General features: G+C 43.8%; 3 protein-coding genes across 6 annotated transcripts; 1 reads left to right on the forward strand and 2 right to left on the reverse strand.

Annotated features, from left to right (window-relative positions):
• The first annotated feature begins 125 nt into the window (after positions 1 to 125).
• On the forward strand, positions 126 to 7074 carry rdh5 (retinol dehydrogenase 5 (11-cis/9-cis)). 3 transcript variants are annotated; one of them, XM_055508989.1, is made up of 10 exons: positions 126 to 915; positions 1466 to 1578; positions 1655 to 1731; positions 1820 to 2142; positions 2229 to 2487; positions 2664 to 2827; positions 2967 to 3179; positions 4395 to 4518; positions 5068 to 5154; positions 6265 to 7074. In XM_055508989.1, the coding sequence occupies exons 3-8, from the start codon at positions 1700 to 1702 to the stop codon at positions 4451 to 4453; spliced, it is 1050 nt and encodes a 349-aa protein (XP_055364964.1). In that variant the 5' UTR covers positions 126 to 915; positions 1466 to 1578; positions 1655 to 1699; the 3' UTR covers positions 4454 to 4518; positions 5068 to 5154; positions 6265 to 7074. The 3 variants fall into 3 exon arrangements, with proteins under 3 accessions (XP_055364964.1, XP_055364965.1, XP_029007684.1); XM_055508990.1 differs by lacking the exon at positions 1466 to 1578; XM_029151851.3 differs by lacking the exons at positions 4395 to 4518; positions 5068 to 5154; positions 6265 to 7074 and having other exon boundaries at positions 2967 to 4277.
• Positions 7075 to 8551: 1477 nt separating this feature from the next.
• Positions 8552 to 11000, reverse strand: LOC114856315 (elastase-1-like). The gene is made up of 8 exons (XM_029152184.3): positions 10853 to 11000; positions 10682 to 10776; positions 10215 to 10315; positions 9934 to 10059; positions 9581 to 9717; positions 9337 to 9479; positions 8743 to 8892; positions 8552 to 8651 (listed from the first exon to the last, which is right to left on the reverse strand). Exons 1-8 carry the CDS (start codon positions 10890 to 10892, stop codon positions 8640 to 8642), a joined length of 804 nt encoding a protein of 267 aa, XP_029008017.1. The 5' UTR covers positions 10893 to 11000; the 3' UTR covers positions 8552 to 8639.
• A 1274-nt stretch (positions 11001 to 12274) lies between these two features.
• Positions 12275 to 14037, reverse strand: LOC114855614 (elastase-1-like). Of its 2 annotated transcripts, XM_055509022.1 has the most exons (8): positions 13950 to 14037; positions 13744 to 13850; positions 13423 to 13523; positions 13180 to 13305; positions 12907 to 13043; positions 12691 to 12833; positions 12467 to 12616; positions 12275 to 12375 (listed from the first exon to the last, which is right to left on the reverse strand). In XM_055509022.1, exons 1-8 carry the CDS (start codon positions 13987 to 13989, stop codon positions 12358 to 12360), a joined length of 822 nt encoding a protein of 273 aa, XP_055364997.1. In that variant the 5' UTR covers positions 13990 to 14037; the 3' UTR covers positions 12275 to 12357. The 2 variants fall into 2 exon arrangements, with proteins under 2 accessions (XP_055364997.1, XP_055364996.1); XM_055509021.1 differs by lacking the exon at positions 13950 to 14037 and having other exon boundaries at positions 13180 to 13316; positions 13744 to 13942.
• Between the last annotated feature and the right edge of the window lie 475 nt (positions 14038 to 14512).

Consider the following 14512-nt stretch of genomic DNA (forward strand, 5'->3'; position numbering starts at 1 on the left):
AATTTAATCAGCTTTTCTAATGTTTTTTTTTTTGTTAAAGTTGAAAATTCACCTTTTATCTAAATTAAATGAGCCTTTAATTCCTGTGGAAAAAAAATTAAAGGGGAATGTAGGAAGGCTACAAATAAGAAAATAATCAAATTTTTCAGTAATAAACAAGTCTACTAGAGACTTGTTTCTGTGTTTCAGATGTATAGTTCAAGAAGGCATGTGAGAAATGTTTTAGTTGCAAAAGAGCTCTGGGCTGAGGATTTGTTTCAGCTGATGGTTTAAATATAGCTGTTATGAAGTTGATTTTGAAAGGCGGTAACAAATAACAAGGCATTTAAGGTCAAGAACATTTTTCAAATAAAATACCTCTAAACCACTAAATACTATATCTGGATAAATGTTTGCTTAGGGTGAGATTTATGCCATGATCCGAAGAGCTATAGGTTTACTCACATAACTACAGGCATGTTTAAAAGGTAAGGAAATGTTCAACACATTCTGTACAAGAAAGCATATCTCACATTTAGTTTCAATGCATAAGCAAACATGTATATTACTATACATCTATATAAAGGTTTAGTAAGAAATGTAAACTAATCAACAGGTTCTAACGGAGAAAAAGGTAAGATTTAATGTGTACATAAAGGGACTTTACTGTGTACAATTTTGAAATAGGTAAGATATTGTACTTTGATATTTAAGTGCACATATTGTCCAGAAGGTTCTCTTTGTTTTCTGCATTTTTTTAGTTCACACACGTACAACCCAACTCGTTACGGATTGGGGATTATCAGTTGCGAACTTGTCTTAAGGGATCAGCCACAGGGATAAAGCCTCTCTCTGACCAGTGTTCCTGAGTTAAGGACTAACGAGAAAGGGAAGAGGACAGATAAGTTGTGGAGACCCCTCACTCTCTGAGAAGAGGTAGGAGCGTTTTTATTTTAAGTATCTCAATCATCTTTAAACTAGAACATCTTTTTCTTTTATGCGTAGTATCCTGTTTATTATTTGATTTACTAAAGAAATCATTAGCTTAAAGGTTAATCAAATAGTTACACACATTTTAATGCTTTTTAGTTACTTTATACATTATAATTTTATCAGTATTCAAGGTATTATATTATCATGATGCAACGGATTTATATACTGATGTGCCCCTAAAGTATTTTACTTCAGCACTTCCGAATTTACAAATCTTGTACATAAAAATGTCTTTATGCCAACAACAGCAACTATCCACAGCAAATGTCATTTTTCTATGAATTCTGATATCATACAAAACCCATTGGAGTGTGTTTTTTTTTCCACTAATAAGCCTGAAAATAAAATATGCTCCGAGCGGCCTAAGCAGCTCTGTCACGGGCATTACATTTAGGCTTTAAAACAATGTGCCCCCCTCTTTCAGTGTCCCTCCCTCACAAATGCCTTTCTTTCTTTCATAAGAGTATTAACCAAATATTTCATGTGTGCCCAGAGCATTTCTGCAATACAAGCCACTCTACTGCAAGGCCCTGGATGAACCAAGCCATTGTTTCAGCAGCAGCACAACACTCCAATAAAACCTAATACTAGGATTAGTTATAATCAGTCAGTATATTTCCCCTTTAATTTCTATTCCCTGTACCGAGTTACGTTTCATTTCATCAACCTGCTTTTGTTTCAGACCTACAGGTGACCACAAAAACACACATTTAATCCAGGAGGCACCATGGAAACACAGTTTATCTACGACCTCCTAGGGTGAGAATACCACAGTTCAAATACTTCATATTTTGATCAATAATTTAGCAGCTGCATCTTTATCTTTCTTGTCTCTGTCCCCTGACAGGGAACATGCTTGGCTGTATATCACTGCCTCCTTAGTGGCGTTGTGGGTGGTTGTGTGGCTGTACAGAGACAGCCTGGAGATCGACCACATCACTGACAAGTATGTCTTTGTGACCGGCTGCGACAGCGGCTTTGGAAACCTGCTGTGTCGGAAGCTTGATCGCAGAGGTTTCCGCGTGCTGGCCGGCTGCCTCACAGAAAAGGGAGCCGATGACCTGAGGAAAGCAGCAGGCCCTCACCTGAAGACAGTCCTGCTGGACGTGACCAGTCAGGACAGCATCCAGAAAGCTATGGAATGGGCCAGAAAGGAGGTTGGTGAAAAGGGTGAGAGATTTTCTGCAATCTTTACTAAATGTAAGATGACTCAGTCAATGCGTCTGGTGAAAGGATATTTTCTTTTTTACTTGTAGGACTATGGGGTCTCGTGAACAATGCTGGGCGCTCGTTACCCATGGGTCCCAGCGAATGGATGAAAGTGGAGGATTTCCACAGCACGCTGAAAGTCAACATTAACGGCATGATCGGCATGACGATGACCTTCATGCCCCTGATCAAAAAGGCTCCTGGCCGCATAGTAAATGTGTCATCAGTGCTGGGAAGAGTGGCGGCGAATGGCGGAGGATATTGTATCTCTAAGTTTGCTGTGGAGTGTTTCTCTGACTGTCTAAGGTACAAACACATTACGATAAGATAAGATAAACTATAACACACTAAAGCAATGAAGCTCTTAGTGTTTAACAAACGGCTCCAATTGGCTCAGAATGCCTAATGACCTAGTTTAACTCGTTTAAAGCTTCATATGTGCTTTTAAAGTGTGTATGATACATGATGTCCCCTGTGTTCAGGAGAGATATAAACTACTTTGGAATCAAGGTGTGCATCATTGAGCCGGGTTTTTTCAAGACTGCGGTGACAAATCTCGACCCCATCGAGAGGGAGCTGCATCGCCTGTGGAACCAGCTCAGCCCAGAGGTGCAAGCCAGCTATGGAGACAAATACCTCAATAAGTGTGAGTACGACACGCTGTGGGTGATCCTTTCTGTGGAATGTGCCACCGGGTCAAACTAGAAGTCACATTTTTTAAGGTGACTGATAATCGTCCACAAACTCACCGATTAACCGTGTGCTTGTTGGCTTCTCCCCTCCAGACATAAAAGTGCAGCGTCTGATAATGAACGCCGTGTGCGACTCTGACCTCACCAAGGTGACGAGCTGCATGGAGCACGCTCTGACTTCGGCCCACCCTCGCACCCGATACAGCGCCGGCTGGGATGCCAAGCTTCTCTGGATCCCCCTCTCCTACATGCCTTCCTGGGTGGTTGATGTTGGGCTAAAGCTAGTGCTGCCTCGTCCTTCAAAGAGTGTGTAACCAGAAATGACTTTGAAGAAGTGTCTTCAAAGGCGTCATTTCGATGTAGTATAGAAGCTGACTTAATATATATTGCCTTTCAAAGCATCCAAGTTCCTTATATACACTGGCCATGTAGTGATCTGATGTTGCAGTTACTGGACATATAATTAAATGTGCATCATCTGCCATGTAAAAGTCTGAATAATGCCTTTTTGACACTTTTAACCAACATGAAAGAAAAGAATGAAACTGTACAGTAAAACTAAGTGTATGCATAATATTTTGTTTGCTAACAGTCATGTGACTTTATTATTTATGTATACATACAGATGCATCAAAGTCCTGCTTTTTCAAAAAGAAAAAAATGGATTTTCCTACCAAGAAAAACTGTTTTTCTTGGAAAGAGATGATCGGCTTATTTTGGATTAGTATACGTTTTGCCTGGGGTGACCTGGGGGGTTGTGGAACTTGTGCTAACACTCGTGACAACATTTGTTGCATGACCAAAAGAAAAATCAAATAACAATATTCTAACCCTAATTTACTTAACTAACACACATTGACAAACTTTTCTATGTTTACAACATCACTACATTAAATGCCTTAAATATAAAACTAAAGAAAGCCTTTGGATGTCTATGTACTTGTTTTTATACAGAAGCTCACAGTGAAAACCAAACACACTTCAATAAGCAGAAGAGGGGTCAGTTTTAATCATGTTTCCATCTTCTTCCATTTATATTGTCCAGGACTGAAATCCAGTGTCCGGACACGTCACAGGGTGGTGCTAAAATTCTTATAAGTCTATACACAAGATGATGTACAACATATTTTTCGCAACTTGTAAAAGTAACTACTAAAATAATAAATGTGTTTAGGGGCAAATCCAACACAAGCAAGTAGTTAAAAGTGTTGTCATTTTATTAGTAGCGTTGAATTATGGAAACAAAAATTTTTATTTCATGCTGGGTGCTGATTGGATGCTGTATCTGTCAGTCACACATAATGAGATGCTTTTGTAGTCCATTATAACAGCGTACTGGTGCTTTTGAGCTCTTTTTGTTAAGTTGAGTTAAACAGCCGTGCACAACATTTACACTGACATCAACACAACTTCACTTTTTGTCTCTATAATTTATATTTAAAAGGCCCAAGTCAAGGATTTTAGCATGTGGGATTATTTAACAGTTAATGACTTACCTTCCTTTATTTTTTCCTTTTACAGCTCAATCGTGGTTTTCCATATCATCACAAAGAAAAAGGAACAAGTCTTTAAACGTTTGATCCGCGGCTGAAGGACTGAATGCTGGTGTTGGGGTGGTGTTGATGGACAGAGACCTTCTCCACAGGTGAGACAGAGGCAGGTGGGTGGAGGATACAAACAGGGAGGGATACAGTCCTTCATCCTTTAACCAGCACTGATTGACACAAATTCAGAGTGAATTGTTGTATTAGTGACAACATCTCGCAGCGACTGTACCAGACGTTATCTTATGTGCTGCCTTTTTCTTGGAGTGCTGCTCTTTCACACCGCTGCCTCTCTCACAGCCTGGTACAAGCAACAGACCACGCTATTTTTAGCCTGACCTTTTAACGACAATCCATTTTAATCAAGGATCTCGGTCGGTCTCTTGCTTCCTGTATCTCACTGATCAGTTAACGTGTGATTTATGGTTCATGTGAATACAAGACAAAGATTCAGAAGACACTGAATCAGTTTGCAAAACTAAAGAGACCACGAGTGACTATGATAATGATTGTTGACACCTTTCCTGCAGCTATAATGTGAAGTCGGTTGTATATAAAATGTAAATAAGTGACTGATGGCTTTTCTTTAAATTCCTGCTGTCTTCACACTCTTTACCTCCATCACATTTAACTTTTTTCTTCTGACACAGCATCTCAAACGGAGTCATTTGACTGCAGCTGGCCACGTTCAGCCCACAACTATGGGGTGTGTTTTAATGTCCAGCGGATGTTCAGAGGTAAGAATTAACATTTGTTCAAAGCAGTAAAACCTATGATTTCCCCATGATCTGGAAAGAGTCCTCCTTCTTATTAGAAGCTGTGTTTTACAAGAACAGCTGACTTTCAAACTGGCTCATGTTGCTGCCGATTGATTTACTTCTGTATGAATGTTTTACTGTTTTACTGGGAAGTCTGTGCAACTGGAAACATTATCTTCTTCTTCATTACTTGGGTCTTAAATATCGGGTTCGTTTTTCTCAACCAGACACAGCAGGTGACACCAAGCAGCCTTTTTTTTTCCCAGATAAGACTCACAAACCCCACAGTAAGCGCTGGGACTGCTAGGGTCTAAATATGAATTAAAACTGGCTATGCCATAAAGTAGCAGTAGCAAGGTATTAATATCCTTCTATATTATTCTGATATAAAATATTTTTATTAGTTCAACAGAATATTACTTTTTTATGTCTTATGCAGTCAAACAAACAGGGCCGGTAGGATCCTGTACCTATTCCGTTTGCTGTAAGCCTGATTTATGCAGCGCTTCCTGAACTGGTTTATGATCCTGCCTCTGCATCCTCTTCCTGCACCACCTCATAACTGGATACTAAATTACACACCGACACATTCACACAGGTTTCATGCTGCGTAATTAGTTGTGCTCAAGTCACATGTTGTGTTCATGAATGTGGGATCTGAATAAATGTTACTATTACAATCAACGTGTTTTTATGCGAGTGAAGGGCTCTGACTTTGTTTTCAGTGTCGACTATGCAAGTAAGGAATGTCAGCTTTTCATTTAAGACCATGAATATGGAACTGTGATTATCTCAGTGGGCAGAACACAGATCTGTGAAGTTGACACCTGACTCACTGTCAAGTCATTCAGATAGTTGATTGTGTTATATTTAACGCACTTAAGTTCCAAGTCAGTGTTTGACAGCTTGTCTGTCTGCTTCGGCTCTTTGGCTTTATCAGTGTTTCAGTATTTCTCCATCTGCTTCAGCTTCTCAGGTTTCGGTCCAAAAAGTCCAAAAAGAGTTATTTGTTTCACTCCCTCAGCTGTAACTCATGCCCCTTGTTAAAGCACTGCAGCACTGTAGTGATTAGACCCATTGTCTCCACAGCTGGAACCTGCGTTTGAGTCCTGCCTTGCACCAAATGACAGCACAGGTTGACCTTTAACAGGAGGAGTGGCCGCTGTAATGGATGGACCAACCATAAAGTCCAGTCACACTAACTCCCATCTGGCTTCTGTTTCACTTTCAATGTAGTTTGCACAGGTTTTTTAGACAGGAAAATATTATAATGTCTACTCATTTAGTGATTTTTTTAAGTTTTATTTTAAGATTGACTAATTTTCAACACACTGTCATGTTTTCTCTCCTCATACAATTACTGACAGCTACTAATCAAGCTTTTGATGGTTTTGATTGACAGCTGGACACCTCTTGACAGGTTGGCACCATTAATAAATCATTTCAATTCATAAGCTGTGAGCTGAGAGGGCATATGTGAAATCTAAAGGCGACTGTAAAGCTCCTAATGGTTAAAGGCCTACAGTTCGTCCCTGACACTGTCACACAACTGTATGAGCTGAGGGAATGAATTATGAAACGGGTTCTTGCACTAGTTTTGCATAGGAAAAAATAGGAATAGGTACATTGATTAAAACAAATGGGCATGTTGTTTAATGGTAAGTTTTGCAGTAGTTTATTTTTAAATCAGCCATGCTATAATATTTTAACTTTCACAGATTGTTCAGTACATCTGTAGTTATTTGTATAGTGTGAATTGATTCACAGTCGTTTGCAGCTTTTGCCTACGTCTCAGCTGGTGTCTTCATTCTGTCATTGTTAAATATTTAAAGAACTTGTACATTTGGAGGGAAAAGGTCAAATGTGACGACAGCCTCAGATTAAACTATAATGCGTTTAGTTGTTTCCAGTTGGGTTTAACCTACTTCCTCTCTTCATTTACACATGCAGCGTTGATCAGTTTTGACAGACTGTCCCTTTCTTGAACTGCTTCTTGCGGCTCATAAGCTCTGCAGCCACAGCTCACATGGGGTTCGGGCCTTTGCATCCAGCAGGTGGCACTGTGGCCCTTTCACTCGCATGTACTGCAAACCAACCAGCTCAGCATTGTTGTGCTGGACATTTAATAGTCGCTGCGGAGAAGAAACATTATTAAGCCACAAAGAGCTGACAGAGACGGTCCCCCTGCACCCGGCAGCAGGAGGCTGAGTGCCCCCTAAATAGGTGCCTCCTGTGGTCTATTTAGTGACATGGAAATTACATTTTTTCAATTCAGCTTCTTGCCAGAAAAAACTAAGCTTCATATTGAGTCAGCGTTTCAAAAAGCGTTTTATTAAAGTGGTTAAGGGGGAAATAGCGTCAGATAAAACTCTGTTACCTCTGCTGTTGTGGCTCCTCTCCAGGGTGTTTTAGCCTGAAGATTAGTGAGGAGGTGAAAAATGTATTAAAATGTCAAGTTGCAATAACTGATTGGGATCCACAATGGCTGCCGGTTATGCTGCGATTATGTGGGTTTCTTTTTCCCTTTACGTATGTATTTCAGTGAGAGAGGGATATTTACTGTATTTACTGTTAGATGAGGTGAAGCCCTGCGTGGGCGTTGGAGCTTCACGTTATATCTTCCAAACATCAGCATTTCAATGTCACTGTGATCACCGTGAAAAGATTGAATGACGTCAGCATTATTACACAACTATTATAGTTGTGTAATATAGTTCTGTTATACTATTAACAATCATAACTGTTGCTTGCACTAAAAGGAAGTTGCTTCCTGCTGGTAAATAATTATCTTTTTTTTTATTAATGTGAACATTTTCACTACTACGTGTCAATTATAGCAGGTAAGGAATCAAGAGATTTTCACACCCAGCCCAACACATAAAAGCTTCTGTTATTATCCCTCCCTGATGATAAAAAATGATATCCAAACTATTTCGCAGTTATTTGTTATATTGAAGTTAATTTTTTTTCCCACTATAAGAATATGATTAATCAAGTGGAACAAAATGATGAATGTATTGTAATTAGCCCTACAAGTGAACAGCTTCTCATTAAAGCGGTGAGCAGAGATATTACAGATACGCTGACCTTTTGATTTAATTCCACCAGCTCAGAAAGTGGTGAAAACAAATGTTGCCCGTCATTAATTTTGTGTTGATTAATTCGCGTAGTCAGTGATTTGTTTCACGTTCTTGGCTGATTGTGTCAAATGTGTTGTGAGACAATATGACAATACAAGCTGAGCAGAGTGTCACATTTGTACTGGCTCAGTAGGAACAATGTGTGTGTTACGATGTTTGCTTTCCTTTCAAAACATTTGCAGTAGCACAGTCTTGTGTATGTGACCAGTTGTAAAAAAAAACATAAGACATAAAAATGCACATTACAGGAATTTATTTTGATGTAGCTGGTCAGAAACTGAGATGAACCCAGAGCAGAGTCTCGTCCCTCGTCTCTCGTCCTTCTCAGCCCATGATCTGGCAAAACAAGAAGAAACCAACCATCATTTCATTACCCCGGTGATGCTGCACTTGGGAAACATAAATCCGCTTCTTTTTGAATACTGACGCCGTTCATCCAGCTGATGTAGGCGGAGACGCGGGTGAAGACGGTGGGCTTCCTGTAAGCGTTGCAGCCCGAGGAGGACACGAAGCTGGTCACACCGTGGACGGCGTACTTGCCGTTGACCTGGCAGTTCAGGGGGCCGCCGGAGTCGCCCTGCGCGCAGAGGAGACACATCACAGACCTGCAGACCTGCGCAGCCGGGATTCGCCGCTCACGCCTTCGCTTTGGGACACAGTAACTTCATTTCTATGGCGAGATCTCAGAGTTGGTGCAGAACAGGAGCCTGCGGCGGTGACACTTTGTGCAGCTTAAGCACTGTCCTGGATCATTGCTACTGACTGATGCCCCTGCTGATGCAGCGGGAAACCCCTCGTGTGCCTTCCAAAACATCCTCCCTGACAGGAGGGGGGTCAGACCTCAGCTCTGTGGGAGACATTCACTCCCGCTCTGTCATGCTGGAGGGAGGCCGAGTTCTGACAAGCTCCTCGCAGTATTTCCCCTCTGTGCCTTCACCCAAACGCGCCTGTCATCCCTCCGAACTTGCTGCGAGACAGAGAATGCTGGACTGTGGTCTGTACGGGTGAATGTGAGGCTCACCTGGCAGCCAGAGTCGCTGCCGCCCCCGGCGCAGACCATGGTGTTCTTCACGGTGCTGCCCCACCATCCGGAGCTGGCGCAGGTCTGGTAGTCCACAACAGGCAGGTAGGCCTGCTTGAGCTGAGCGGAGAGCTGACCCCCGGCTGCAGGCGGAGGGAGACAAGTGCTACTCACGCGGCGCTTCGTTCTAATTACTAATAAGCCCCGGAGCGAAGAGTGGCTCAGGTGTGTGAATGCAGCGTACTCTGGGTGCGTCCCCATCCGGTGATGTAGCAGGGGTTGTTGTTGGGCAGGATCTGGTTGGCAGGAGGGAGGGTGGCGAGCTGGACGTAGGTGTTGAGCGTAGCGTCAGAGGTCAGACGCAGCAGAGCGATGTCATATCTGAGGGGCAGCACAGGGCGGTTATGAAAACGCTTGTGACACTGGAACTCAATAAGGCACAAAATAAACATGCAGAAAATAACAGTTTCACATTATTCAGCTTTTATATCAATGGAGTTCCAAAGCCCCCCGTTAATAATGAATCTGCTCCATGCTCATGCAACGTGTAGTGTTTTGGATCCAGAACCGGGTCATCGGTGCCCAGTGGCCACTGACCCTGCAGCCACGTTGTTGCTGTTCCAGTTGGGGTGGACGTAGACGCGGCTCACGGTCATGTACTGCTCCCTGCCCTCCTGGGTGTTGATGTTGTGATCCCCGAGAACAACACGCCAGGTCATGGATCTGTGGACGCACAAGTGTGTCTTCACTCATACTGCTCTTACAGCTCACAGTGGATCCTCCTGATCTGTAGCAGCTGAACTGATCCGCTTTGATTCTCTTCCGAACGGACACAAACAGCTGACAGAGATCTGTTCTTTATTGGATGCAGCTCCCACCTGTCCACACAGTGAGCGGCAGTCATGACCCATCCCCTCCTGATCAGGGTTCCTCCACACGTGTGGTAGTAGCTGCCACCAGACAGGTACTGAAGGGAGATCTGCGCGAGAGGCAACAGAGACCGTGACACTACGGAGCTCACTTTGGTGCATTGAAAGCATTCCTGGCACCAATCCAGCTCAATCAGGCAGCCTACCTTGTGAAAAGTGATAATAAATCACTGAGAATAAAAAAAGTCTCTACCCTTCCTGCAGACAGAGACATTCTAATATAAAGCAGCCAGTCACATTCAGACTCAAATCCACTGCTTTGAGGTTTAACTGTGATGGAAGGAGCCTGGAAGGGCCTTCAGCGTGGACTAGAATACATTAGTGTGCAGCAGAGCTCCATCAGTGTGCTGTTGTGCGCGGAGGCTCAGCACACACATGAACTGCGGTGAAGTCCACTGAAGGGCACCGTACTGTACCTGCCAGGGCCAGGAGTTGGGTCTGGCCACCTCCCCCCCCACAACGCGCTCCTCCGCCTCCAGGTAGCGGGGCTGGGGCTGCAGCTCGGCCAGCGCTGAAAAGCAAACGCAGGCGTGACAGTCAGAGGTCCTGCAGCGAAGCGTTGCCAGAGCAAGTCCTGCACTTCTTACCGAGGGCTGCGAGACAGGTCAACACGAGACACCGGAGCATATCTGCAGTCTGCTGAAACTTTCTGCACTGAAGTGGGCCGTGGGCTGCCGTTTTATACCCTCAGGGGGCCACTGTTGAGAAACACGGCGTTCGGTGCCAGCTCCTGTCCACCTGTGTCGGTCTCACAGTTATCACTGCCGTGAGCTTTTTTTTTTTCTGATTGAAGAGCTGACTCAGCTCCAGCTCTACATCCATATTTCTCACTCCAACAGACTCAATCTCACAGAGTGTGAAAAAGCGAGCAGCTGATTTGAAATCAATGTAGTAGATATTTTGCACGTTATCTGTTTTTATAAGTTTAATGTTTCACCATCATCCTATTTGACCCTCATTAAATCAAATCAGTCTTTGGCCACATATCGTAGATACCAGCGTGTAAAATGGCCTTTAGGGCCCCTCAACAACTATACTTAGCTTTATGACAGTATCTGTGTGGCTGTAATACAGAGAAGCATAAATACTGTAGGAGAAAGTGTGACAGACTGGCGTTTTTTTAGGTAATGCTTTCCATTTGTTGGCTGATCTTAAAGATGAGGACTTGTGCTGTGCTTGTGGGTCTTAAACACTTCACTTTATGACTTCATAGTCAGACGTTATCTTGGCAGGATTTTAACTCTGTCAATTGTGTCAAGACTTGTTAACACCTAACTACTGTATTTTACTAAGGCGAGAAACTGTTATTTTTTATCATGTACTGATAACTGAAAAACATGTATACATAATAAAAAGCAGATTTATCACAGGTTCATTAATTATGTATATTATTACTAAATACTAAAAGCATTTTTACTTTCAGTGCCAATATTTGTATGTACATAATGTACATCAAATGTGCAAATTATTACACAAAATGAAACAACTGCAACAAAACAATTTTACTATAGATTCAGGCTGTTTTTGTTTACATGATCACACCAGCAGCACCGGTGTGTTTTCCAATACTGGCAGAATGTACAGTGCTGTGCAGTGTTCTGAGTGCGCCCTGCAGCATTTTACTTCTAAAATGTCACAGACCCACCAGAACCAGAATGTTTATAAAGCGCCAATCGGGCCATTTTTGCCTGACCGGACTGTGATGAGTGCAGAAACAGAAGTGGAAAAGCCAGACGAGGACAGCATGAATGTCAGCATTTACCCACAACTGCTGGCTCATTCAGCAGCAGGACAAGTTTGAATTATGTCCAATAAAATACACTGCGTCCTGGCACCAAGCCAGTTTGGGAGTGAGTTTGCTGATGTTCACGTATTGATTTAAAATTAAAATGTTTACCTGATAAGGAGAAGCCTCGTCAGCTGTTTATTAGTAACGGGACATTAAGATGATGAAATGAATGAAAATGTAAGACATCAGCTGGTTATGACAAAATCATCGCACACAGATGGTGATTCGGAGAAATTTTATTGGCAACCGCTTATTCATAGCAGAATAATTAGAAAATGAGTCATTTCTGTAGCACAGGGAGCTTCAAGGATTGCTCATGACCTAAAGGAAGAGCAGAGACGTGCATTACTCATCATGTGATAATATAAAACATATTATTGAAACTGTCCTCGTGCTGTTTCCTTGCACTGACTGTGTTGATCCACGTGATGTAGGCGGAGACGCGGGTGAAGACTGTGGGCTTCTGGGGAGCGTTGCAGCCCATGCCCGACACAAAGCTGGCGACGCCGTGCACGTACCAGACGTTATTCACTTTACAGCTCAGAGGACCCCCAAAGTCCCCCTGGGGGCAAACACGACCTTCGTTCAGACAGACAACAACAACGTCCCTGGGATCTCGCGCCGTCGCGTTCTCACGTCGCATCCGGACGCCGCGCCCCCTCCGGCGCAGATCATGGTGGTCTTGACGGTGCTGCCCCACCAGCCCGAGCTGGTGCAGGTCTGGTGGTCGACCACGGGGAGGTGGGCCTGCCTCATCCTGGACACCCCGCCGCCACCGGCTGCAGGTTCACACATTCACAGTGAGGCCGCGGCGAACGGCAACGTGGCCCCGAGGCGGCGCGGCCCACTCACTGGAGGTGCTCCCGTATCCGGTGATGTAGCAGGGGCTGCCGTGGGGCAGGACCTCGCCGAACGGCGGCAGCGGCGCCGGCTTCACGTACGCGGTCACGCTCGCCTCGGAAGACAGGCGCAACAAGGCGATGTCGAAGCTAGAAATGAGGTCTGTTTGAAACTTAAAAAAAAGGCTTCGAGTGCACCAATATGGATAGGGTAAATATATGATGGACAGATTACCACAAGTCTACCAGATAGAATAGCATGAGATCAACAGATACAGAAACACACCCAGAGGAGATGCTGTTAAAGTTCCATTCAGGGTGGACGTAAAACTTGGCCACATTCCTGTACTGCTCCGTGCCGTGTCCCGAGTGCAGAATTAGATCCCCGAGGACCACGCGGAAGGAGCTGTGACTGTGGAGCAGCTTGAATTATTGGTTAGTTGGACAGAAGGAGTCAAGGCCGCATTTGGCTTCATGCTGCTTTCAGTGGAACCTTTAGAATCATTTTTAGCACAGTGCTGTACTGTACCTGTACACACACCGAGCTGCAGTCATCACCCAACCTTTGCTGATCAGGGTTCCTCCACAGAAATGCTGAAAGGACCCGTCTTTGTTGTACTGGAGCGACACCTGGAACAGAGTCACAAAACATCAGAAGGAATCTGTGTTCTAGGTTCTTTCTTTATTTAATGCTTGAGTTGAAGCAACTTAAAGTAGGTGTTGACAGTTCCACTATTTGGCCACTAGAGGCGTGTTTATCAGAAGAGTTTGGGGGCTTTTTATCGTTCCCATTTACACCCCATTGACCTAAACGCCGTGTGTTGCCACGTGTTCCCGTGTTGTTCTGTACCTGCCAAGGCCACGAGGTGTGAGACGCCACCTCGTCGCCTCCCACCACTCTTCCAGCAGCAGCGCGGAGCTCCGTGTAGCTGCTCTGAGGCTCCAGCTGCGCCGGCGCTGAGACGCAGGGGGACGCTGATCAAAACACCCCTCCACATGTTTTCATCTGCCGTTAATTGCACCTATTTTTATGGGAGGAGGAGCCCTGGTTCCTACCCGTCGCTGTGAGGGCGGTGAGCAGCACCAGCACCAACATGTCTGCAGCGGCGTTACATTTGTAGACGGAGCCCTCGTTTTATACCCGGCGCCGACCTTGGTGTCGGCCGGACCGCCTGCTGAGCTCAGCGCTGCTCACACGCACCTGTTGGCATTCACACGCTATCACACGCTATGATAGCGTGTGATAGCGTGTGAAACATGCTGCTACATGACGCTGCACATACGACACATGAAGTGTTCATTGTGTACATTCAGATTTGAAGTGTAAAACACATCATCCTCATCTTGACCTCTTGCTTATTGCTGGGTTTATATTAGGATTTAGAGAGGATTTCACACAAATATTTGGCTTTGAAATATTTTAGATTATAAATTATATTATTAATATTTTAGATTTATTATCTGACATACTGTAGTATACAGTAATAACACAATACAACAGTTTTTCCTCATCTTTTATACGTATGTATGTGATCATGAGCCAATAAAACCAGCACCATGTTTAAAATAAATCAAAGACTGTGTAATGAACCCACGCAGCCAGAGGACACAGCGTGGAT

Source organism: Betta splendens, chromosome 5 (genome assembly GCF_900634795.4).
Source record: "Betta splendens chromosome 5, fBetSpl5.4, whole genome shotgun sequence".
NCBI lineage: Eukaryota > Metazoa > Chordata > Actinopteri > Anabantiformes > Osphronemidae > Betta > Betta splendens.